General features: G+C 44.8%; 1 protein-coding gene across 3 annotated transcripts; it reads right to left on the reverse strand.

Annotated features, from left to right (window-relative positions):
• P4HA2 (prolyl 4-hydroxylase subunit alpha 2) lies at positions 1-22,596 on the reverse strand. 3 transcript variants are annotated; one of them, XM_042826476.1, is made up of 16 exons: positions 22,536-22,596; positions 21,799-21,894; positions 17,368-17,467; positions 15,672-15,768; positions 13,995-14,146; positions 13,134-13,271; positions 11,756-11,995; positions 9,972-10,168; positions 9,076-9,252; positions 6,232-6,302; positions 5,890-5,989; positions 5,268-5,321; positions 2,754-2,819; positions 1,388-1,456; positions 934-1,030; positions 1-127 (listed from the first exon to the last, which is right to left on the reverse strand). In XM_042826476.1, exons 3-16 carry the CDS (start codon positions 17,447-17,449, stop codon positions 57-59), a joined length of 1,611 nt encoding a protein of 536 aa, XP_042682410.1. In that variant the 5' UTR covers positions 17,450-17,467; positions 21,799-21,894; positions 22,536-22,596; the 3' UTR covers positions 1-56. The 3 variants fall into 3 exon arrangements, with proteins under 3 accessions (XP_042682410.1, XP_042682412.1, XP_042682411.1); XM_042826478.1 differs by lacking the exon at positions 2,754-2,819 and adding an exon at positions 2,888-2,947; XM_042826477.1 differs by lacking the exon at positions 22,536-22,596 and adding an exon at positions 22,045-22,215.
• Between the last annotated feature and the right edge of the window lie 4,432 nt (positions 22,597-27,028).

Raw genomic sequence — 27,028 nt, forward strand, 5'->3', positions numbered from 1 at the left:
AAAAAAAAACAGTAGAAAAAGAGACAAAGAAACAAAGGTCTGCAGCAGGCTGGATATCAGTCAACCTCTGTTCTCCCACAAGGTCGTAAGAATTCATTTCCTCTTTCATGAAACCATTTGTTCGAAACTGTGGAACAAAGACATGGAATTAGTTACCACCATGCACCCAGTCTCTGTGCAGCAATGCAACCCAGACTCTTCTTTCCATTGAGGTCTTATACTTCTCCACCCACCCAACAGGAAACAAAGATTCACAGGGCCAGGAAGATGATTTCCAGTTGCACAGTTGGCCAACAGTAACAAGGCAGTGTATTTTGGATCTGGTGTTATTACAGGTCGTTGTGCTCTGACACTCAGAACACCACAGAGGAGATGGGAGGTGGGTTCAGAAATGGATGACAGGAGACATAAGCTACTTCCAGCAGATAACACAACTTCCCAGTGGCCAGGCAGCCAAAGCAGGGAGTACAGACTATGGGCATCCAAGGCAAGAGGGAGCATTTGTCTCCAATGAGCCATGCAATCAGGTTTGCCTGCCTCCAGAAAGCACAGATCCATCTGATCAGATAACACGGTCAGAAAAGATGTTTTTGGGAAAACTGAAGGGGGATGGTGGTACAGGAAAAAAACCTGAGGACATGCAGGTGATCTTTTAAGTTCCCTTCCAACCCAAATCGTTTTACAGCTGACCTATACCACACAAGGCCATTCTTACATGCTCTGCAACATTATTGCCACAAAAGCTCTCTCCAGAGACAGCTGAGCAGTGTAGCTGCTTCATGCTACATACTGAGATGCCAGCTTTCATTATTGCCAAATGACTCCAGCATTTAAAATGGCAATACTCGGGTTATTAAACGCTGCTATAATGGTTCAGTATAACACCATCTTTGTATACACCAAAGGTTTTGTTCCTAGAGGAGTTTTACTTACCCCATTTACACCCTACTAGCACTGGACAAGCTGCATGCCTTGTTCTATAATCACCCTCACCACTTCTGAATAGGTTGTACCAAAACACTGCTGTTCCCTGCAGAAAAGATACCAGATGTGGATTAGCCAGAACCCAGCCAACATGTTGAAGTCATTGACACGAGGAAGAGGGATAATGCCCAGGAACCCAATTGCAAGCTCTTATGAAACACTTCAGCATAGGTCACAAACAGCAGCACATGGAAAAGACCACTTGCTCTCAACTCTAATTCAGCTGTGTTCAGGGACTGAAAACAAGATTTAATAACAGCTCTACATTGAAACCATTCCCACTATAAACTCTAAGCATCAAGCAAGCTGCACGGGCACATTGACTGACTTAGATACAAGACCAATGAGAAAAGACAGTAGATGGAGAGGGGAGATGAGAAGCAGCCATACAGAGTGACTTTACCTTCTTGGGCCATATGGCTGCCCCAAAATCTGGGAAAACTGTAGCTCCTCCAGCTTCCACATCACTCATCTAATAAAACAAAGTGAGAAAACAAAGTCAAACCAATCATTTACAGCACCTTTTGTACAAATGGCTCCCCAAGTTCAAGCACCCCTTGTCCTAACACAACTCGCACCTCTGTGACTTGCAGTAACAAAGAAGAGATGGATTTCAACCAGCATGAATTGCTAAGCTGCTTATTGAAGGCTGTTACTTCAGCTGAAGGCTTTTATTCATATGTAAGCTTGATGAAGAGCTGATCTACAAGTACATATTACACAAATTAGCCATAAAAAAAAACTGAACCTGCAGCATTAATAAGGCAGTACTCCAAAACAGGGGAGAAGACTTCAGAGTAAGTTAGCTTCAGAATTTCATTCTGGTTTATGATTCAATTAGAAAAATAAGTGCCTGTTAAACCACATTTCCTCAAACTGAAACCGTGTCCTTGGAACTCATTTTCATAATTTAGTTTAGCATCCTGGTCAACCACTTCAAAAAAAACAAACAATGCAAGTGGAAGACCTCAGTTTTCTGCACAATTTCTTTGCTGTTCCCCAATAGTTCTATTCTACTTCAAGTGCCTTAATAATACATACACCAACAAGGCTCTAAAGAAATGCTTACATCTTTATGCTCTGCTGTTCTACACTGGAATGAACTACTGAATTTGTTAACAAAGATGGATTCACTTTAAGCCCTACAGATGTGACTCAAAACCCAAAGTCCCCAGAAACACTTTCATTAAACTAAGTAATATTTTCACTGATCTCAGTAAGTTTTTGATCAGGAACTAAAGGAGAGAAACAAATTAGTCACATCCATTTCCCACAAAGTGCAAACAATCAAAAACAATCCCCACATTCTTCACTGCAACTAGGATTTCTGTTATGTTGTTATTACCACTCTGGTGTCTTCCTGCTTGGTACCTACAATAAAAGGGCACAAGATGCCATAGGAGCACAGTGCTTTGCCCCTTCCAGCTAGAAAGCTTGTGCATGCAACTCTGCAAGTTAACACCTACACCTTAACAACAAACTCTTTAGTGGAGACATCAGAACATGTTTGATATGTTCTGCATGGGACACACAAAAGGTGAAATGCCTTTGACCGTGTACAGCCAGCAGAGAATAAGATGCATGTTATTCACTGTAAGAATCAAGGTTTGTGCAGGAATCCCAATTCTGTTCACACAGGACAGCACCTGATGCTGCAGGAGCTGAAGACACTCCTTCCAAACACCCACAAACCTCTACAAACAACTGCGCCCGCTGCAAACAAAGCATCACTGAGTTACACCCAATTCACAAAGGAGCATCATACTTACATAGTTTAAAAAAGTGGCCACACGATTTCCAGTCCCTAACCGCTTGAAAGCATCTGGCTCATCTTTCTATAAAATTAAATGAGAATAACTGCAAACTTCAAGCTCACAGACAGCAGACAAACAAAGGTACTTACATAGTTAAGAAACGTCGCTAGCCTATTTCCTTCCGATTTGAGAGTGCTGTCAAAGGGTCGCTGTAACAGACAACAACTTTAACCTCTCATTCTGAATGGGCTCACACTAGAGTTACATATGCAGCTCTGCACGAAGAGCCTCAGGCTCAAAGAGCTGGAATTAAGAGGGGATTCACAGGGCAGCACTAAAGCCAGCACAAATTGCAGCCACAGTGCATAGATGCATGCACGTTGCACTCCGGTGCTAGAAGTAGCACGCAAGTAATTCTCAGGGCATTAGAGTAGAAGCAATGCTTTCAGGTGGTATTAAGTAACCAACAGGCTGTTATTGTGGTGGACACTGGTCTAAAGTCAACAACTGAGGTTATGAAAAACTCAGCTTGAACAGCATTTAGGTGAGATAGATAAGCATTTAGATTCTCAATGTGTGATCTCAGAGAAACGTCATAAGAAAATCTATTTACTTCTAACAGCAACAAATTAGAATAACAGTAATTCATCTCAATTGGTTGTCTATCTAGAGTTGAGGACTGTATCAAGAAGACCAAGTGTTGTGAGTTTCATTTGTTGAAGTACGAGATCATACAAACACCAGTTTATAAGCAGAAAACACCCAGAAGCCCAGGGCAGCTGAAGGGCACAGAGGAAAAATGCAGTTAGAGGTTTGTATGTATTGCTTATTATCGACAAGATTCAGCCAAGTAATGTTAAGATGAATTCTTCAATACAAAAATAATCTTCAACACTCAAAAAAAAAAATGCAGAAACCAGCATTAGGAAAAGACAAGCAGCAAGAAAAACTCTGAGATGGTGTAGTTCAATCTACTTGGTTATTTCAACGAGACATCTTTCCTGAAATGGGTTCACACTAAGAACTACATGCCTGCATCAGTACATGCAAATTCAATCTAATAGCCAACATTGAAGCTCAGATAAGGAGTTCCCCTGTTTCCAAGACCTCTAAGGCCAAACTCAGGTCCAGCCATGCATTTCTGAGCTTCAATACATAAGATTCTTCTTGTAACTTTTGAGTACCCAACACGATCTGGAAGTTGAAATACTTAAGTATTAAAGCTTCCCCATCTGAGAGCTGTAAGGGAACAAAAAGCTGTGAGGCTGATCAGACAGTGAGAGAGCAATGTCTCTGCATTCCAGTACTGGAATCTGTGACGCACAGAGCCTGGCAGACCAGCCCAAGCCCACGGCAAACTCCCCAATTGCCCTGCTTTAACTGATGACTGCAGCCAAGGCTATGTTCCAAATGGAGCTCTGTCCCAGCTGCCTAATCCAAAAGTAAAGACCATAACGACCAAATTGATATCTGAGGTCCTTGAGTTCAAAGGCTTTGAAGAGAATTTAAGAGCATTGACTTCACTCTGGAAACAAAGCAGTCTTAAAGTTGACAGAGAAATTCTCTCAACAGGCCAAAGCCAACGAGTAGGAGCTTCCACAGTGCTGGGGATTAAGATTATTTATGAACAGCATTCAGTAGGGCCCCTTCAGTGCTGTTCTCAATTATTGGGTTATCCTCTGGCTGCAGCAATCCATTCTTTCTATCAGGTAAAAACACTGGAATAGTTTGAATTAAGATGGATTCGATTGGAGAGGATTCTACCTGAAACCAAGGCATCACAGATGGATTTTGTATTTGTGACAACTAGTCATCACAGCTCTTCAGCTGTGTTGTCATCACAGCTATTCATGTACCAAGGCAACTGCAAAGAAGAGTTTGTCTTCTCCCCTCTCACTGCTAACCTGAGCTCTCTCTTACCAGGTAGAGCCCTCTAGTGCCTGGTATACACCCAACAAGTGCCAGTGATAAGTTTCCCTGCTGTCACCACAGCACTGGCATCCTGGACAGGGGTGACAAAACTCTGCTGACCCCCTATAGCTGCAATCACAAATGTTTTAAAGGCTTTTATCAGAAGGGTTCCAACTCAAAGACTTCCATACATGCTGCTTTTTTGGAGGGACATGTCCTGCTCAGCCAAAGTACTTTAAAATACCTAAAAGAGGACTGACAACCTTGCTAAATTTATAAACCCAATGGAACAACTCAATCTCCATCCAGAGCTGAGTTCCCTAGCAGGGTAACAGAAGGAGTACATATAAGAACAGTAGGACTATCTCTCAATATCTCTACATCGTGCAAGGAACCAAAGGGACAAAAGCAGGCAGTCAGATTTGTTCATTGGTCTCTTGAACTTCCAGCACCAGAGAAAGGAGTGAGAGTTTTCCAGAGGTCATAATCCATTCCATGCAACTGGGCTAAACTGCTTTTTATTAGAAAAGACATTTTAATAAGGGTTTCAACAGTTCCCAAAATGATCTGTTCCCACCCTCAGCCCGTACCCAAGGAGTAATTGAAAAGTAATCTTACCCTAGAAAAATCGAAGTGTGGCTCATACTGCCCTCCCATTCCATAATTAGCAACCTACAGAAGAACAAAGCAAAATATTGGTACACAGTGAACTGCACGACTGCTGCATAAGATAACTCTCAAAGATCCAAAACACCCTTTGAGAAATGGTGCTCTGTGGCAAGATTGCTATCTGCTTAACAGATATCCACTCAACTCCTTTTTCTTCAGATTGCCAGTAATGAGGTGTGCAGACAAGCATTGAGAGCTCCCTCCCTTCCAGCTTAAGGGCTCCACTGAGAATTTCTCAGTACTGACGTTTCTTAACAGCAGCACTCTTTGCTTATCACCACAACAACCTGATAAACATGAACATGCAGCAACAGTTGCTATCACACTTACTCCCTCCTCCTCCGAAGAGGCAGAATCTGAGCATGGGTGTTTCTCTAGTACACGTCTGATCTAGGAGACGGTGCTGCTCATGACCTTACTCACCCACTCACCAGGAACCCGTGTGTTCAGTTAACAGAATGCCTAGGAGGAGCTGGTCAAGAGCAATGCTGATATTTGTTTCTGCATTAATACCACCCCACCAAAGAGCTACTTGTCGGATCTCATCCTGCTAAGGTGAAAGTGCACCAACCTGCAACAGCTCAGCTGTTTTCACTGTCAGCCCCGTGATCTGCTGCATTCGTTGGTTCACCTTAGCCACGACAGGATCATCATCTTCCTCCAACCATGAACTAGGGCAAGAGAAGGGAATAGGAAGCAGCGAAACATTGTTTTAGAATACAAAGCCCCAAACCACCAGCTTCCCAAAAGAGAAGGATTTCTTCTACCCCAAATTACACAGATGAGCCATTTACCATGCACTTGTTGTGCAAGCTTTTGCTGCATGCAAAGCATTTCTAGTTCTCCAATGGAGGTAGCACACAAGGGCTGTTAAGCACAGAAAACTTAAGGCTGAACTCTTCTCTAGGCTTACCTTTTTGATACCCTGTAGCTAGCCACTGTAAGGACACCGGTTTTGGGATCACGAACTGTGGCTCGTGCCAGCTGTGCCAAAAAATCCCAAACAGGAAGAAACATCAACTACAGATCAAAAAACAGACTTCAAGCCTAACAAAACCAGCAGCTGCTTTATCAAATTTCAGTGTATCACAGCATGAAAGTTAAACTCCGACCTAGAGTTTGTCCCAGACTCAGGCTAGAACAGTACACAGAAAAACGCAAATGCAATCCATCACCTGCAGCTGATTCTAGAGAAAGCAATTGACTGCAAAAGCCATGATATCCATTAAATGCACAAGTAGTGCTAACTGAGGTACCTTATAAAAAAGGCTTCTTAAACAGCTGGAGTCCATATTAACAAGATGGAACAACAACAAAGTCAACATATGAAGCTTATGTTCTTGGCAGAAAGAATTGTTGGATGCTGCATACATTTAATCGGCCCTCTCTTCATGTGGACTGGAAAAAGCTCACTCTTAGATTTAAATACAGATGAAAACATTTGCAAAATGAATTACAAATTACAGGGCAGACAAATCCACTTGTCCTGAGGACAAGATTCAATATTACTTAGATTTTCCCAGTTGGAAAAGGCCTGCAACATCTGCTCTCAGTGACAGATACTTTTATAGCAGCTTACCTATGCATTTTGCACAGCAAATAATGCATCACTGTTAGGCCACATCACACAGTTAGTATATAGGAGGAGTCTGGAACCTTGCAGAACTGAGCAGATCCACTGTGGCAGCAAAGCAACAGCCCGCTGCTTGCTTAACAGGCAACTTGGGTCTCGTACTCCAACTGAGAACAAGAACTGGGACACTCATTTGTCTGACTGCAAAGTCAAACCACATTTAAATTTAACTCCTGAAAACCACAAACACTTAAAATCGTGCCTTCTTCCTTCCACTTAATTACAGGCCCCAGAAAGCCTTTTTATTTGCGTTTTCTTCCCAGTAGGCAGCTATTTCCTTCATTTCTCCTCAAATAAGCCTCCAGCCAGTTTTACAACCCTCGTCTCGTCCCTGTGCGAGAGCTCTTGGCACATCTGCTCATCTAATTCTGACTCAGTTATTCTGCTCCAGATTTCTCCTGTGAAAATCACAGCAGAATAAGCAGGCTGACAATGTTGTTCTTCCCTGTGCAACGAAGCACAGCTTCAGGGATGCAATTTAGCTTTCTAAACTTTCTATTACGCTGCTACTTGAGCTTGCACATGCCTGCTTGATTTCTGCCCTTTGCATTTAGATCTAGTGGCATATCTTGGCCTTTCCAGGCTCCCATACCAACAAAGTTAAGAGTTTTGGAGACCTTTTCCAGCACTGAACAGCTGACACAGCCAGCTCTGATGCATTGCCTGTCGAGTTGGAACTACTTTTTAGAACTGGAGTAAAAGCAATTGCATTTTGCAAAATAATAACGAAAACCAACTTGATTATCACATACAGATGTTGTTTCTCTACAAAACAAGAAATACTGGCAAGCATAAGCTGCAGATAATATTAAGTGTTTAGACCCTGAAGTAAAAGCTCCTTGCAAATACAAGGAAATATTCATCCTTCCGAGCCCAAAACTAACACAGCGCTTCAGTTTGTCTCAAAGCTTCCATGACTACTAACTGAATTTTCCTGACTGAAATTAAGCTACATTAACGCTATCTCATCACAAGACTTGCATTTTCCAGTGTTTCAGTAGTACTGCAGAACTCAAAGCTATTCTTCCTACAGAACAGTCAGACAGATTTGAGTAATAAGTTAAGAGAAATTTTCTTGTAATTAAAGAAGCCCGAATCTTAAGATGACAGTATTTACCTCCTGTTGTACTGATCCTCATCCTACAGCTGCGTAGGTAACATGAAGAATTCCTTTCACATTATTGACATAAGCAAAACTTAGCAAGTCTTAATATTTTCCATCATTAAAGCTTTGAACAAAAGCTGTAAAACTGGAAAAAAAAAAAATCTAATAGCTGCCCTATTTAGAAGGTGCTTGATTTCATAAAGTAGATTTAATGATTCAATCTTTCAGTGTTTCTGTTTTATCTGAGGCTCAAAGTTTTACAGTATGACATAATAGGAAAAGTCTGTTTGTAGAGCTGAGAATCCTCTTTGAGAGGGAAGTGTTGTGCCAGCACTCCCACAGCTAGCCAGTACTCACAAGCCCAGAATAACAAATAACTCTGGGTGTTTGAGGAACTGGTGCTTCTTCAGACCACGTAAACATCAGTAGGTACTAATGTTTACAGTTAGAAATGCACGAAGGCAATCTTTGAGTGGAATCTTATCACCACAGTTGTCAGCAGGAGCTACAGAAGTGCTGGAAGGAACCAATCCTATACAATTCTACTTTCCTGTGAGACCTGGCAAGCACAGAAGGTGGAGCATCTATTGCTGATCTCACATTGCCAGAAAGGAAACAGACTGATAACCTCACCTTTAGGGAAGTCAGATAGAATCACTAACTTTGTGGGGTTATTTTTGTGTGCACTCACATCACAGGTTAAAGGTACTGCAATTCAGGTCAGCCTCATTTCAAGAAGGTGACTGAAGCTATGTTAGGCCAGGCAGGCAGTCATCTACCTTTCCAGCTCCAGCCCTTATGTACTAAGGAATTTTGCACATTTAAACACAACATTGCACAAACCCCTTCATGAGCCTGGGATTTAGGGTCCTACATCACCAGGCAGTTTTGAAACTGTTCCCCTTAGCTTCACAGTGTATTATCCATACTACGAAACCATTCTCTCAAATCCTTTGCCCAGCCTTTGCTTGTAGATCAAAACAAGCAATTAGCAGTCCATGAGATGAAGGGAAACTCACCCTTGGTTTCGCCAGTTGTTTAATTTTCTCAATTTCCTCATCAGACATGACATCATAATAGCGTACAATATGAGGGCTATCCCATTCATCTTCTTCTTTGAAGGGAGCTATGAGCAGATGGGGGTTTCTGTTTCCATTGTGGTACCTACAGAACAGCCTTTTCTGCCTCCGAGGTGTCTGAAACAAGGCACCAAGTAAAATGCATTGTTTGCTCAACCATTATTCATAATCTTAGAAACAGGAAAAGAGTGTGTCTTATTTCATAAGCACTAGCAAGAGCAGTCAGCACACAGCTAGTGTCAGAGGTAAGCAGCAGCAATGCTGATATTTATTGTGAATGAAAACACGCTGCTCCAGATGCCACTAAGAAGATCTGGAAGAACTAATCTCTCAGTTAAATCCCAATAGGCTATAAATTCAGATTCAATAAATAAAGTTTGGCTGTAAGAAATGCCTGGCTCTTATAATTTCAGCTGCGCAGAGAAACAAATGGATTTCTTCCTGCACTAAAAATATTTGAAGTGCCAAAGACTGGCAGGTCAGTACAGTCACCCCCAGAAGCACCCATCAAGATGCACAAAATGTGATGCCATAACAGTGGCAAAATGTAACTAGTTCTCAGTCGAAAAAGCCTCCTATTGTACCAAAACAGCCAGCACCTGAAATGATTGGATAGACAGACTGTCAGGAGACTCAATTCTCAACAACCTTTAAGAAGAACAAGCTGAGAGCTGTTCTGTACAGAATTAATGGGTTAAGACAGAGGCTGAGGCATAAGTGCATGTCTCAGACTGTACAATTATACTCAGTTTTTCTTGCACAGCTTTACATGTGAGCCAACTTGACCATCCTTATGCAAAGGCAGCGCAGTCGGAAAAGCTCTGCCTTTCTCTTACCATTTTCACCCCTTCACCTCTGCAGAGGGCCTCATAGATATCACGCTCTGGCAGGTAGTCAAGAGGTCTCTCATAGGCACCACTCTGCACCACGGGTTCCGTTGTGGCCACTGTCTTGTTTGAGGACTTCTCTCTCTCCTTCTCCAGCAGCTTCTCAAAGTACCGCAGATTGCTGCCTGCTCTCTCATGAGTGCTGTCTTCATTGGGACAAAACAGACAGAACCAGTAACTCATACAGTCTCATGAATTGTTAATGCAAGGAAGAGTTTGCATCAAGATTCAGCAATAATTCTCTCCTTCCTAGAGCACCATCAAGCAACCAAGTGCTCTGGCTCCTGTTTGTCTCTGCAGAGGGAAGCTGGCATCCTTCTGCAGTAATTTCTGAAAGGATCCATCACAAAACATCCAATCTGAGTGGAAGGAGGTTTTGGTGATCCCAATTCTCCTGCACTTCAAATACTGTCTGCCTAGTTCCACCCAGGGGAAACAGACCACAAGAGATCAAGCTAGGCTACTTGCAGCACCCTTCACCCTGCCTCTCATCTGCAGTGCACAAGCAGGCTTCAGCCCAGTACCTCAGTGGAACCCCAGCCACAAACTTCAGTCTCAAACACTTCCTGTGAAGTCTGGAAGCTCAGAAGTTAAGCACTGCCATTTACCAGCTTACCTACAGCATCCATTCTTTCATGCCTATGCCAGAGGTATGCTGGAACACTTTAGACCTATCAGTGATTACTGCTGTTGCTATGAACTAGTAAATATCAATAGATGACTTTAATCACCTATCATAGTTACACTATAGAAGGAAGTCCCAGTTTACAACTACGTGTCTCTGGACATGCACCTACAACACTTTTTTGCTTTTGACCTTCCCAAGCTCATTGTGTCTCTTATTCAGCTAACCCAGATGGTCACTGGAGTAACCACCCCTTAAAGCACAGGCTGATATTGGCTAGATAAAGGTTAGCCCAGAGTAGAGGAGGCTCCCACAAGAGACTCTCAAATCTGTTCCACTCTGATGCTGATGTGCACTGTGCTATCAGTGCTATGCATTCCTGCAGAAGGAACTAGATTCACTACAGTCATTCTGTAAACTTCAATCTAGGAATCTCAATGTCTGCAGAAGTTATTCATCTTTCCCATTCTTCTCCCTGCTAATAAAACAGCTTCACTCACTCTCAGATGCTGCCAGCATCTAGATTAAGAATAACAGTGATTTAAAAACCATACAAATGTTTCAGTCAGAAGATGTTAATTGGAGATAATAAACTTCCTCAACACAAGTAGAGCTGTATTTAAAGGAATGCCTATTTGCTCACTCAAAAGAAACCTAGAAACAGAGAACAGATAAAACCAGGTCTCAGGAAATTCCATCTATGATCTGACTGCTCAGAGAAATACACTGAGATCTCAGGCAAAGAAACTACCTAACAAAGAGCATTTGCACAGAAAAATGTCAAGAAATATTAAAATGTCAGTAGGTTTTGACAGCAGAGGTAGAACTCTGCTGAGCCCATTGGCAGCCTTAATCCCTACTGGAATCCTTAAGCTCAGGCATTAACCATTACCAGACACATCACAGTACACCAGAAAATACAGTGGTCAGACAGACATTTAGGTAATAACAGCACGGCCTATAGGATGGCTTGCTGAAGATGTTCCATGCACAAGTAGACTTTTCTCCATAACTTCTATTTGTTTACAGGTCATCTGGCAGGAAATCCTTCCAGTCAGCTCACCCATAAATATGGGCTGCTCTTGTCTGTTACTGGCAATGCTCTTACCAAGGGATATCAGACGCCTTGTGAGCTCCATGGCTCTGTGCAAGTCCCCAAACTGGAAGACAGCATAGCTGAGATAATCCAGGATCTCCACTTTGCTGACTGTAGTATCCTCCCCCTCGTCGTGCTGTTTTAAGGCTTGCTCCATCCAGAGCACTGTGTGATAGTAGTCACCATCATTGTAAGCAGTCTTGCCCATACCAAAGCAGTCACTCACTGTCAAAGACGACCTATATTTTGTTCCTAATAACAAAAAAAGATCTTTAAGCAACCTGCACAGAAGCATCCTTGCCCTCGCATGTGGAGGCACACTGAGAAATGTCAGTAAATACACAAATTTATAATAAAAAACATCTTTTGAAGAATGCACTAACAATGATTTACATTCCATACTAAACTGGTCACCCTCAGGAGTCAAAAATTACATTCCATCATCATTGTAGCATTCATCTGTTTGGGAACCAAGAAAAGTTTAACAAGTTTCTCATAAGCTGTTCTGCCTTCTGCTGTAGACAAAGGAAGAATGGACTAAAAGCTCAGCAGACTTGACAGACACTAAGGTGACACTGTTAGATTATCAGAGATGTCTGGCTACACGGCACACTGCCTCGTTTGCTCTTGAGGTGTACATTTGTGCACAAGCAGCTGATTGTTATTTAGGCAAACTAGGTTCAATTGTGTACAGATTTCCTGTTGCTCCAGATCAGGTGCACAGATATGGCTTCATTTTCAGTTCACTGTTTGTGACCTACATTTAACTAAAGCTATTTTGTGAACTCAACTACCAACACTAACAAAGTCCAGGCAATTTGTAAGCAGCGCTACTGAAACAGCACCCTTGCTAGCACATCTCTTACAAATACCCACAGGGACTCCTGAGAGAACAGTGGCACATCACAATATGTTTATCTACTCTCAAAAATAACTTTGTGGCAAATATTGTTAGTCTTTATTCCATAGATGAAGAACAAGAGGGCAAGAAGAGAACCACGCTTTGCAAAAAGCCACGAGAGCAGTGAATTAGGGAGCATCGCCTCTGCTCAGCTCTTCATTTCCCAGGGAAACAACCGTGCCATTTGCCAACACAGCTACCAGCACAAGCAGCTTCCTAGCTTTGGTACTGAGACCACAGAAAAAGCCAGAACAGATTTCCCCTTAAATTAATAGAAATAAAAACTGTGCCACTTGTCAGTGTGGATCCCTGGCTTGGATAGAAAAAAACCTCATTCTCAGAACATTACAGCAAATGCAACCTCTACTGCTTGAGCCATACGATTTCAGAACCACAGGCCTTTATTTCCACACAAAACGGACTTTTGGAGAGTTTGAGGGTGTTACTGTTTGCATCTCTTTATAGCAGATGAGACCATTGTGCACTTGCCTGGCAAGTTCCCTCTAGAGAGAGTTTCAGGGTCCAGTTTGTATGTGTCCTGCAGGCGCATCAGAGCCTTGGCAGCCCCCGTCTCATCTTCTTCAGTTGGAAAAAACTGACGCTGAATCGTGAGATTTGTGATAAAGCCTTCATAGCAAAAGGAGAACAAAAGGAAAAGCTGTTACTTTGACTGTTTGAATAAGTGCAGCACCAGATCAACACAGAACACATCTGCTTTGTTTCTGAATTCCAGGATTCAAATTAACTAGATTTGAAACCTCTCATTAGGCTCTCCATTTATACAGGCATTGCTTTCTGTCCAATTATAAGAAACAGAGTTAACAAGCAAATGACAAGAGAAATAACCATCAATACATTCACTTGCACGACATAATTACTGGCATACATTGACAGAAAGTCCTTTGCCAATTCAGAACAGATCTCATTTTGATTCTTATTTACTGACCAACATGGCCAAAGTGACTGCTCATAGATTGAGAAGTGATGCAGCAGATTGGGAAGTAAGATGAGTAAGCTGTTACACAGAGGAATATAGAATTCAAGACAAGATATAAAACAGCTGATAACTGCTGGCCACTTCAGGACATCCTATTCTCCTCTTTGCTGCAAACTACACAAGCAAACCAAATGTAATGTGCCTATGACAAGTAACAGCTTTGAGTCTTGACTCAGCAGCAAGTTTCCCCTCTTGGGTACCCAGTAAGCAAGAGCCCAGTCATTAGTTTAAGTTCCAAACCAAATTAGCAACGGTATTTAAGCCACAGCTGAGCCTGCAGCTTCCAGAACAAAAGGGGAAGCAACGCTGCTGTAGGGGGACCTCCCACCAACACCTTCCCTGCAGCTCCTCACCATTTGTTGTATCCTGAAGAACCAGGTTTTCTAATTCCAGCCAATCAGTATTTAAACGCTTCACCAGCTTGTAAGCGTTCACAGGGTGGGCCAGGTACCCCTCTGGATCCGAAGTGGATTTGCTCGTCAGCACATCCATTTTCTCAGCCCAGCTGGAAAGAGAGAATGGTATTCCTCAGCCTGAGAACAATTTCTGAATGCATATCTTCCTTCTGAAGTCATCCTAATTACACAGCTGGAACCAACTGGCTGCTTTTGCTACCGTAACCAGATGTAAGGCTTTTAACTTCACCAGATGAAGGGAGGTTCATTGACATATATGTTTTTAATCACATTATGCTCTTTTCAAAGAGATTTATTTCCCTGCCTATTAATTTAAATCTCAGTAGGCATTCATCTCCCCTGCAATGAGTCTTAGCCATCCGTTTTCAACACATTGCACTTCAGCAAATAATAAAAAGCATCACTTATCTATCTCAGAAATGTGCAAATCCCTATCATCCCTTGTGACAAGCGTTTGACCAACCTCTCTCCAGTACCCAGTATGAAAAAAGCTTTGAGGTAAGCTAATAACTGAACATTAGAAATCCCCTTTGGGTCTAACCCCAAGCCATGACTGAACCATGGCTGTAAGCAGCTCAGTACAGCCATTGGCACAAGCTGCCAGGCTGCCTTATTCTGCGTATCACAATGTTGCAACAAAGCAAGATGAGAACCCTTAGCAGAGATGGCAGATTAGTGACACCTTGAGATGTCTCACATCTCTTAACAAAATCAGCTTTCACTGCATCCAGTGCTTATTTTGCAAAGTAGTAATAAGGTGAAGTTTTACTCTCTGTTCACAGCGGTGTTTTGAATCAAACATCTCTATGCATAGAAAGCAATTGTGAGAAATGCCACCATATTCAAGTGATGAAATTCAGCATGTTACAAAGCATATCCCTCAGACTAGAGCTCAACTGTTGTGACAGCTGAAATATCCTCTTGCTTACCAATATAGGAAAAAGTCAACTGCAAATTCAGCGCATGCAAAGAGAAATCTGACATATGCAGATGATTTTTGTTGCTTTAGAAGTATTATACATAGCTTGGAATCTAAACATACTTGAACAGGAGACAGTTTTTTCTTCAGAAGGGCAACTTTTCAAGAAATAAATATTTGTGTGTACAAAAGTGACGAGAAATTTGGCTCATTTCACTGTTTCATAACCCTATCCCCACCCAACAATCCCAAAGGGAGATCAAGCTGCCAGATACCATCTGGAGTTCAGAAAGTCCTTGGAAAGCATGGCTCCAGTTACAGGCACACAGCTCTTACCAACCCAGACCTCAGACCATCCTGGTGTCATGCCCTGTTAGGTACAACTTGCAGCTAGGTAAGTATTAACAGCCTAGCTGAGGAGAAGTGTGTTGTCAGCAAGAGCTTTAACTGATTTGAGGCACCAGGACAATAGGAGCTGTGTGCTGCTTACAACAGGTAGCCCAGAGCAACAGCATCTACAGACATTTAGCTCATGCAGGCTCCTCTTCGATATCAGTGTCTTCTCCACAGGAGCACTGCTTACACTCAGTATATTTATTGGGGAAGTACAGACCAGAGCAGGAAGGTGAGCTTAACTGAACACCACAGGTTACGCACTTTGTGGCTCCTCTTCACTATGCAAACCTCTCCCCTACCTTTTAATCTGAGACAGTTTGGTCTCTTCTGCTCGGATGTATTCTTTCAAAGACTGTACCAAGTCCTTCTCTGCATAAATCAGATCTGTCATTTGACCTGAAAACAGAATACAAGCAAGTAGTAATCACTCTCATGATGAGTTCCCCAGCAGCAAAGATCTCAGATGCTGCAGCCCCTTTAAGAAAAGAAATCAAAGGTGTGCACTTGGAGCTGGTAAGCTTTCGGACTTACTACACAAACAGGTCTGACATTGAAATGCTTCAAGAGGCTATTAAAGCCTCAACTTCATTTGTTCACATAGCCTTGCCTCTTTTTTTAACCATCTCCAAATTACTTGGCTATTGTAATTATATGCCAGGCAAACAAAATAAAGGTTTGACATTAATGAAGCTACTGCTCAAAGCAACAAGTCATCCAGATGCCCCAACATCTGTTCAGCACATGGACAGAAATGAGGTCAGCTTCTACTCCACCATTTGACTCACTTAAAATTACAGCTTTTCAGTATGGTATCTGTGGATACACAACCCACCATTAAGGAGGAACTTCAGACTGATGTTTATGGACTGACAAAGTCTCTCCTCATTAGCATTAGAGAGAACTGCCAGCATATTCATCTGAAGGATTGTGACAAACTTTGCTTTTCAAAGAGCAACACTGAAAGACCCAACAATTCAGCAACAGCTGAATTGAACAGCTTTCTTCAGTGTTCTAAAGTCTTTATTAGTGGGGCATAATTAAGCAGAAAGGCAGCAGGATGTTCTTTTCCCAGAGATAAGAAAGGTCCAGAAATGGGCAAATGGAAGGAGCAGGTGGTCCTTCACAGTAACCTTGCAGCCACGTAGGTAAGCATTCTTTACTCAACTCACAAGAACATGTGCTTCAAGCTCTACTGCTTTGCTCTGGCTGATAAATTCCATACATGAGTGCAAAACAAGCAGGAGTTTGGAGCTCTACCATTCAGAAGCACTGCTTCACTGAGCTCAAAGTTGAGGACAGCCAGATCCATTCACCTCTTATCTTTACAGGGGGATTCCACACTATTCCACAGGAAAGCATTAGACCAAGTCACAGCAGAAATCAGTCTGTGCCTACTTCTAGGATCTGCTACAGAAGCCACACAGTTTAATTGCAGCTTCAAGACAAGAACTAGAATTTCATCAAATCAGCCTATTTTCAAGACCTGCAGCAACATGAATTCATTGAGATTTACTGAAGCCTTACAAAACCAGGAAGGGTTTTGGAGGAGATTTTTCCTTCCTATTTTCAAATCCAATCCCAAATCTTATATAAAAGATATGCCACATTTTGTGAAATAATATTTCACATATTTATCACAGAAGTTCTCTGCACGAAATCAGCACCTCAGGATGAAGCTTTGTGCTGCATTCAAAACACCAGATGCACAGCTCTCAAGAAAACATAGATATTGTCTTCTTTTACTCAAAGACCTCAGAGAAACTCATACAGGTTAGTCATAATGTGCTGAGCTAACCAAACGTGAACAACTTCCAGTGATACAAAGCCTGCAGTGCAGAATAGCACCAAGGATGTCAAAGTGTTGCTCTCCCTGACGAAGCTGGTGTTTGATAGGGCCACACAAGGGCAGTCCTATGGTTCATCTGTAAAGTTTAACAGTTTTGGCTGTTGCATCGTTAGTTGCATCATAACATTGTGCATTGGTTGTTTCCATACCTATTGAAGTGAAGAACTCTGCCTCTGCATGCCAGATCAAGAAAACACTGGTAAAGAACACCAACTGCAGCCAGGGCTTCATCTTCTAGAAAGCTCAAGCCTGGAAAATAAGAGTTGTATCATCTTCCAGCAGCAATAAAGCCCCAATCAAATGGCCAGACACAGACATGCTAGGAAACAGTTATATAAAAACTGTCAAGAAACACAAATAGTGAGAAAGCCAAATAAATAACACATTTTGTAGAGTAGAAGTGGCAGCAAATGCTGGAAAACTTTAAAGTGAAAATTTCCAACTTGGATCATTCAAAATACATCATCCCAATGCTATGGGCTCTGGGCACAGCCCTTATGGCTTCTGGATTTCCAAGGCTGCTGCTCAGCAAGCAGAACAGCCACCAGAGGAGCTCTCCCAGTGTCCCCACATTAGAACAAAAGGAAGATGATAGAAGGAGCTGGCAGATGGATGGCACCTTCCCTTTCTCTGTTTTTCAAGAATGCAGTATGATGATAGGAGTCCCAGCCCTTAATCCAAGCTCCTTGGTACATGGATGCAAACAACAAGCACATAACACCACCACCATCACTGAGAACAGGGCATACAGCTCTGCCATGTATTACCACATTGCAAGGTATTTCTTACATTTTCCTTTTGATTGCCTTAAAAGTCTACGTGAGAAGTCAGAAATACCACAACTTTGCAAGCATGAGCAAGCAGAAAAACAGCATTTCAGACAGGGAATGCAGAAGACTTCTTACCATGCTGTTTCTCACCCCCCTGCAAACCACATATTCCCAAACGATTTGTTCAAGCTCGTTCAGAACTCACACATGGGTAACGTGAGAACCAAGCAGAGCTGAATGAACAGCACCACGCAGAGGTCTGCCAACACTGACAGCCACTATAAGTGATATAGCAGAAAGCACAGCGACTCGAGAGCACTTGGGAAGCACAACAGTTGGGATACATTCAGCCAGAAGCATCCATCTGCATGGGCTGTTCTTGTCTCACAGAGTGGTTTTTTGGACACACTACACAGAGTCTGGCAAAACAATTACCAGGGAGCTTTCCAGTTCAAACAACACAACTTCGCTTTCTCCCTGCACCTCCCCACCATGTTCACTCATGGCTCAGGATACCTGCCAAGAAGAACACTTACTACAGCTAGCAGCTTGTCTTTACAGCATATCTTTAACAGCTTTGCCATCCTACTCAGGTTTTCTTGAGTCAATAAACAGAAACCCTCTGTAAACACAAACCAGCTCTTGCTTGAAGCAGCAGACACCTGGCCGTAGGACTTCCAAACTGTTTGTATACATTCTTTTCACAGCTGTTATTCAGAAAACCAGCAAGAAATAATGAATTACAGGAGACTAAGAGTGATGTCATAACCACGGTTTTGGAAAGCACAAGTGCATGTGTACACACACACGTGTGCATGGCTTCCCCCCACACTACAGCCAGGCTGTCTGCTAACACAGAACAGAGCCAGAAGGGGCATTAGCACCTCCCACCTCAAAAACCAGGACCAAGAGGCCAGTAAAGCCTGTCTGCTTTCCTTGGTTGATAGAAGAACTTAGTTGCACAGAAATGCCTGAACTCTGTAGATAAGAGAGCTGCAGGACAAGCACTGCCTGCACTCCTGGCTTTTTTCAGCAGCCTCTTCAGCATGGTATGCCTGTTACCCAGACAGGTGAATTTAGGATTTCCTTTCATTCCAATGAGAACAGCTACACTGCTCTAAAACAGGTTTCAGAAGACTCACGCAGGTTCTGTAAGCTCAGTTTAGCCTAAGTTTAAAAACATGCAGGGGTCATGCAGGAACTGAGAGCAGGCAGCATAGGCTGTATTAAGGGCACAGATACCTTAAAGTGCTTTTGCTCCCTGGAGATGAGATGAGCACATGCACCAATGTCCAACCTATGGGGCTGCAACAAGAGGCCACTCCATGGACGCATAAAGCTGAACAGCTCCACATGCAGCAACACTTTGTGCTTTGCTCCTTCTCTCCTCTTGAAAGTATCCAGCCAGCAGCACCAGAAGCCAACCAAATGGATACTGTATAAACACTTTTCAGGAGTGTAAGCCCTCAATGAATCATTGCTCCCACTGGAAAGAGCACCGTCAGGCTGCAGCAAGCGCAGGCTGCAGGAAAAAGTTCTTGTAGACCAAATAAACCAGGATGGAATTTTTCTTCACAAGTTAGACTGAGTTCTTTATTAAACACACTAAAAACCCTCCAGAAGATACAAGAACATGGACCCAACCTATAGAAGTTATGTGCATGCCTACTGGGATTACCAGCTTCTCACCCACAAATCAGGGTTACAGACTGACTCTTCTTCTGTGCCTGCCTATGCTATTAAAGAGACCTGGAAAACCACTGCTAAAATAGTGCTTCCCCACTGCATCTAAATTTAACGTATCACGGGGCAGTGTAACAAGCAAGTCACTATTTCAAAGCCACTCAAGGCCACAGATGGGCTCTCAGTGCACACACAGCTGAGGTCCCTATGCCAGGCTCTGAAGAGCAGCCCATCTTCCAACAGCAATTGGAGGTTGGGCTCTTGGATGAGCAAAACGTTCTCCAAATGCCAGTGCTTTACACCCAGCATCTGTTACCTGCAGACACAGCACGAAGTGCTCCATCCCTCTCACTCCATGCAAGGCAAATAGCTTCAAAAGTGCTCAACAACTCACCATTAGTCCTGAGGGGTGCACACCAGGCTAATTGTATTTAAATACAGCAGTACAAACAAAAGCCTGCTAGATTCTTTTCATGCTTAAGGCCAGAGGATGGGCTGAATTGTAAATGGATTCAGGATTATTGTAAAGAGCTTCCCTTAATACTGCTATAAGAAAAGCAGCCATAAAAACACCCAGCTCAGAGCAGTGAGTCTCACAGCCAGCAGATCTTTGGCACACGATGGCAGCTCTACAGCTAATTAAAGTGATTAAATAGTGAGGAAATGAATTTTATCCCAGTAGAGCAAATCTTCACTGCTAGCAGACAATTGAGACATTATTCAGGGCCATAATCCATTACCCAGACGCAGAAGGTGCTCCAACATCCAACCACTCCCTTGACCTAAGAAGTATGAAATCAAGTTCTTGTCAGGGTCCCACTCAGAGGATTTGAACCTCACGCCAGGATTACTGACACCATCAGTCAGCATGCAGTTACCCTTCTAAAACAGCAGCTCCTGCTCACAGTGAGGGAGAGAAAAGGCATTGCTTCCTTACAATACATCACGTAGCTCCTCACAAGCAAGTTCTTTTCTCCCTTAAGGCTCACCTAATAATTCCTTCCCAATTCCTTCCTCCAGCATACTTTGAGTTCTCAGCTCAAAGCAGCTTATGCCTACATCACCACCTTTCTTGCCAAAGGGCTTAATGTGCATCTGAAAACAATTATAACTGCCTAACAAATAATACAACATGATCTCCTTGTACTTTTCATGACAAGCCAAAAGGAAGACAGGAAAAGCTGTTCATTTGCACGCGCTGACAAGGACACAGTATGTCTGTGCAAAACAGCACGCATCTTTTTAAAGGCTAAAATGCCTTGTGTTATCCTTACTGATATTATCCCAGAAAGCATAAGCATCTGGATCAGTTTCCACTTACTTAAACTATAGCAAAAAATATTTCTCCAGCACTGAAGAAGACAAGAAAACTCACACAGCACAGCAAATCTGCCTGCATCTCACTCCGCAGTGCACGCAAGCTCACCGTGCAGCTGGAGCCAGACTTCACACTGTTGGTGAACATATGAGCATGGCAACACACTCTTCTCCCACTGCAATATGCTTTCCAGCATTAAGATCCAGACTGCATTTTGCCATGCAAAGCCCATAGTTTTGGTATACATATTCGCCTTCCATTACACACACACACACAATCTCCATTCAGAAAGATATTTTTTTTTAAAGGACACATCTGTGGGCAGCAAGGTACTCCTTTCAACTGCTAACAACAACCGAATGAAGCTCAGATGTGCAGCAGGATCTCTGCTCAGCCTGGAACACGTACTCCCGACATACCCAGCATCCTTCATACAGAGAGCCATGCACAGAAATCAGGCCCAGGCAGAGGAAAGCAATCTATGTTTACAGCTCGCTTCTCTGGAAGCTTGCCAACATGCACAGCATGGGTATTATAAACAGACTCGATTCCCGACTTCAATCCAGAACCAACTCCTCGCATCGAGCAGTAAATCGCGCTCCCCCTGCTGTTACAGCCTGAAACGCACGACCGCGTTCATGGTTGTACTTCCTGCACTGAGCTACATTGAAACGGCAATCTCAGTAAGTTACAGCACAAGCAAAATTCTTGCCCCTTAGAGTCACAGCAACAGTAATTTACAGTTCTCATGTGGCATTATGAGAAATCAGAGCAGCAGTTAATGGTTTTGCTATATATCTACAACATACCTGTATTCCCAAAGGCCTCGATACCAGCAAGCTGCAGCACCCGCCTGGAGAAGATGGCTGTGTGACCTTCCAGAGCCGCTTCACCCTCACAAAGCGCTAAAAGTCAACGGACAGGAGGTTTGATTACACACTTATCTTCAGGGAAAGCCAACCTGGGGGAGACGCAGCCTTAGAGCAGCCATCACAGAGCTATGGGACCCCTGCAGCCCTACCACAGGTCACGGAGAAGCTCCCTGTGCCCCATACCCCAACAGCCCCCCCAAGGGAGCACCGACAGCCCGAGCGGGGAACTCAGAGCTCTTCTCCAATCTCCGTCACTCTGTCACATCTCCGCCGCTGCTCGGCACACAGCCGGGCCGGAGGGAAAGGATTTCTTTTCGAAAACGAATCCCAGCTGAAAGCGAAAAGAGCTGGGAGCGGAACAAGCGCGTCCCGGAACCCACGCAGAGCCGCAGCTCCGAGCAGCAGCCGGCACGGGCAGCAAAACGGAACAGCTGCCCTGCAGCTCTCACGCCCGCAGGGCACCGCCTCCGAAGCCGCCGCTACCAGGTGCCGCAGCCCGCAACGCCGCCTGCTTACAGGCAGCCGTTCTGGCTCTTTCCAGCCCCGCCGAGACGCGCCGGGTCGGCGGCAGAGGGAGCGCCGAGAGAGCCGCCCCGCACCGGCAGCCACCGGGGGGCCGAGAAACGCCGCGCCCGGCCGCGATGACCCCCCGCACCCCCCCGCCCGCGGCTCACCGCAGCCCCTCTCGCTGCTCCCCGGCCCGATCCCAATCCCGCTCCCCGCTGCCGGCCGCCCCGGCCCGCTCCTGGCCCCGCTGCTCTTGAGCCGCCGCCGCGCTCCGAGCCGCGCCCCCCGCTCCGCCCGCGCCGTAATGCCGCGAGTGGAAGCGCCGCGAGGGGCCGCTCAGGTCCGATCCGCTCAGCCCTACGGCGGCGGTGGGGCGGGAAGGGCCGAAGGCTGCATGGCACCCGTGGGGGCGATTCCCACCCGTGGGAGGCGGTCGCCAATTAAGAGCGTTCATTACCAATCGTCACCATGAACAGTGATCGCTGCCGAACGTCTTTACAGTTGTAACCAAAAATAACTCCTCCTAAATAATAGCTGGAATCAGAAACTCGATCAGATCTTAAAAGACACTGCAAACAAGCAACGTCCTGCTTTCTAGATTCAGTCCTCCATCATCGCTCTGCTCACTGAGCAGAAATGCAATGAAACGTGGCTGAAGAGCCAAGATTCGGGGATTTGGGGAGATGATTCCTACCAGAATCCAGAAAGAAAGGGAGGAATTAAGGAAACAAACAGTACACGGGTATGATTTCACCGAAGCTTTTAGCAGCTACTAAAATCACAAACCGTAACAAAAAGGCCCAGCTGCCTTGTCAGCGGGGCTTCCTACAGAGCTCCATACATCTCACATAGTACATGCTGCAAACTAACATTTATTTAGGCAAAGTGAATTTCCCTCCTCTGTTTACAAAGGATTGCATGGCTGTCAGTGACAGAAGCGGTCTGCAGGACTGCGACTGCACTGCAGATAGGGGAGCCCATAGCAGACTGTACAAACAGTGTCAGCCTCCAAAGATAACGCTGTGATTCACAGCCAGAGCTTTTAACCCATTTCTGACCCTTTTAAACTTCTTTTTATGGTGGATTTCTGCTGTTATGCCATGAGTACGTTGATTTCTTTTCTCTAGTTTAGTGGAAAGGACTTACAGTGTATTTGTAGGGCGAGCACAAGGATCTGGCTTTCCTCTTGCAAACAACCAGCTGTGCAGTCCTTCTGACTGTATATACAACTTGATCTAGCATTAGCACAAGGAGCCTGGACTCCGTAACGGTTCTACACCCCGTGTTGAGTTATTCTTGTAAAGTACCGTTTTTACTTTAGCTATATTTGCTTTGAAATCCTCTTAGAGGAAAATGCTGAGCTCGCAGGGATCCCCTGGCTGGGAGCAGGACGTGCATCAGGTTAAAAACAGCTCCTTTCTGCCTGCGCTGGAGCTGAGAACTGCCTGTATGAGTTCTGCCATCAGCCAAGGGTTTTTGGATTTTTGGATGCCCCCCCATCTCTCATGTGATGAGGTTTTCAGTCTGAGGCCTTAGCAGAGGAAATATTAAAATTATCTCTGAGTACTTACATAGTGCACTGTAGTATTTCCCATAAATCAGTGCACTGAGTCAGACCGGAGGAGGCAGGGATGTGTCTGGGTAACAGAACTCTTTCTGACCTCCGTGGGGCTCAGATTTCTCTCTGAAACAGTACTTTAAAAAGTACACATGTAGAAAGACCTCGTACACAAATAAACTCTAAATTTAGCTGTGTACTTATTGCACTTCCCTGGTTGTTTTTATGAATGAAAAAAAAAAAAAAAAACGACACTGGATCCTGGAGGAGCAGGAATAGGAGCCCAAAACACAGGAAGAACGCTGTGCAGCAGGACGTGACCAGCCTGATGTCACAAACGTCAGTGCAATTTACTCTTCTGGTGATGCACAGCGCACTGCTGCCATGAAGGACACACCATGTTGCTCCACTTATTCATGATGTGCTTCACTCAGTGTCTACTTGCTGGATTGCAGTGGCAGTGCATGACCCAGGTGCAGTGCTGCCCTGCGCAAATCCAGTGTGTTAAACACTGACAGGTCAGCACTGCCATGCACAGAGACATTGGTTGCACACCAACTGCTGCTCTGAACACTTTCTGAGCAGCCAAACTTGCAGCAGGATCCTCCTGGAAGGGGCAAATGGCCCCTCAGCCTCACACTGCTCAGTGCCGAGCCCTGATGCTGCTGAGCACACAGCAGTATTCAGGATCACTCTGGTTTGGGGATATACCAAAGTGCAGCCGCTGGAAGTGAAAGGATGGGGTTTGTTCCTTACCTCCTGCTGCAGATAAGCCAGACAAGAATGAGTGTGAGATAAACGCTCCCATGGAAAAGGGCTGTCATAGCAAGCAGCAGCTCCAGCTGTCTCTGTGCCAGGTGGGAGGTTGAAACTGGATTCATGGGGAGGTGAGGAGCACGGGGAGGAACCGACAGCTCGAATTCCTGCTCCACGTAATTATGGTGCAGTCGGGGCCGGTCTGGCAGTGCTCTGAGCCGTGCCCAGCTGCACGTTTACAGGGTCATTTAAACTACTGCACACATAGGAATCACCAGCAGTTGCCTGAGCAGCTCGTTTAAAAGTGCACCCACAGAGAGTTCAAAGGGTCCGACTACAGGGAAGGGAACAGCCGTAGCTGATCCTCCTGATGTTATTTGAAGTGACATTGCCCATATTTTATTTTCTAAACTGTCCTCCAAAAGTACTTGGGGATGTAGGGATGCAAACCGCAGCTCTGACTGAGCTCTGGTGAAGTGGGGACCGAGGCAACTTTATAAACCATGTCCTGGATATCCTGCTCCTAAATCTGCTGGTATACACTGAAGGAGGCCGACAGCACTGCAAAAGCACTGGGAAAAGAGCCCCCATCACCTACACTGCCCAAGGAGGCTGTGGATGCCCCATCCCTGCAGGCATTCAAGGCCAGGCTGGATGGGGCTCTAGGCAGCCTGGTCTGCTGGTTGGTGACCCTGCACACAGCAGGGGGTTGGAACCAGATGAGCATTGTGGTCCTTTTCAACCCAGGCCTTTCCATAGTTCTATAGCGTGCATGGGAGGCACCACTCGGGGTGAAACATTTTCTATATCACATCCATGTTTTAGGCTTCTTGATCAAAGCTCAGCTCCCTTCTCAGCAGATGAGTCAGCTCTCTGCTACGCCTGCACGGCTGGACGGTGAATCACCCCACAGCCCCTGCCTGCACCAAAGGAGAGTCCTGGCAGCCATCTGAACCCTCAGGAGCTCCTGGTGGGCTCAGCCTGGCACAGGCATCTTCCATCTCCATCACTGCGCCCTGAGGTGAGAGCAAGGAGGGATGCACCTGGATCCCGGGAAGCTCAGCTACTGAGCATCACCTGTCTGAGCTTTACGTTCAGTGCAGAGCAGCAATGCCACTGCTAACGGCTGAAAGAAAACAGAAGCCTTGATGGAACACAAGTGAACCACCAGAGCCTGGAAAGCAACCTGTGAGAGGTTTAACTGAGGGCTTTGTGGAGGAGAAGGGCGTTTTGACATAGAATAAAGCCCAGGAGGGAGCACAGAGGAGGAGGAGGAGGACTGTCCTGAGCCACGCAGACCTTCCTGCCTGCACATAGCCCTCGCATGAGGCCAGTGCTGAACAGCTCTGAGTCATTCCTTTGCAGACTGCAGCATAAATCAAATCCAGAAATAGGAAAGGCCAGTCGGTCACATCATTCCTTTTAGGTTTAGAGGAAGATGCAGTTAAGAAATGTGGGGAAAAGTCATTACAAGATCGCAAAAAGAAAAAAGAAAAACTCAACCTTTATTTTACTGAGGCTACTAATTAGTGGATGAAAAGCCTTAAAAAACCCAACAACATCTTGAAGCAGTCAGACGGGTACGGAACCTTTCTCTTGAGGCAGAGGGTGGTTTGCAGTCGCTGTGCTTTGCATGGCTGTCGTCCTGGTGTGTAGCTCCTGCCTGCGAGTTCAGTGCAGGAGCTGGGATGATTCTCCAGGAGGGTTCTCACAAAGAACGGAAGGGTCCCAGCACAGCACAGCACCAGGCTGCCCAACCCGAGGGGAAACCCAGCAGACCAAGAAGTGCTCACACAGAGGGCAGTTGGCTTTGTGCAAGCTCTGACAGTTCATCATCTCCCTCTGAGCTCCCCATCAGTGCTGCAGCAGCGCTGGCCCTCCTAGAGCAGCAGCGTCTGCCCCGCAAAATGCAGCAGTGCAGTGACTCCAAGAGCCCCAGAAATCCTTTTTGGCACGTCACTGGATTTTAAAAATATTTGGCTGGCTGGAACAGTAGATCTTTATTCCTTCCCAGGCAGCACAGTGTGCGCACTGTATGCTCAGCATAAGTAAACAACGAATGCCTGAGCGTGAACATTGGCATGGAGGTATTAAATGAAGCAGTGAGTTCCTTTCACTTCTGCTGGAGGGAGGAAGCACGTCGTCTGCATGTAGCCGTGCTCCAGCTCTGTGTGTAAACGCACACTGAGCACTTATTGGGGTTATTTCTGAGCAAACACTGCCGTGATGGGAGACGTGAGCTGTGACCCAGTGCTGCTTCAGGAGCCCAACTCTGCTCCCATGGTGGTTGCAGAGCACTGCCTGTGCTGGAAGCACCTTTAACTTCTCATTTTCTAAGCACATGTG

This window comes from Centrocercus urophasianus, unplaced genomic scaffold (genome assembly GCF_019232065.1).
Source record: "Centrocercus urophasianus isolate 14NV4802_14NV808 unplaced genomic scaffold, USGS_Curo_1.0 seq_26, whole genome shotgun sequence".
In the NCBI taxonomy this organism is placed as follows: Eukaryota; Metazoa; Chordata; class Aves; order Galliformes; family Phasianidae; genus Centrocercus; species Centrocercus urophasianus.

Excerpts from the sequence above, each read along its gene's own strand:
- P4HA2 (XM_042826476.1), bottom strand. The coding sequence starts at position 17,449 with ATGAAGCCCTGGCTGCAGTTGGTGTTCTTTACCAGTGTTTTCTTGATC. Across the intron at positions 14,147-15,671 it reads AAACTGTCTCAGATTAAAAG|CTGGGCTGAGAAAATGGATG; the intron begins GTAGGGGAGAGG and ends CTCTCTTTCCAG. Across the intron at positions 5,990-6,231 it reads AGCTACAGGGTATCAAAAAG|TTCATGGTTGGAGGAAGATG; the intron begins GTAAGCCTAGAG and ends CTCTTGCCCTAG.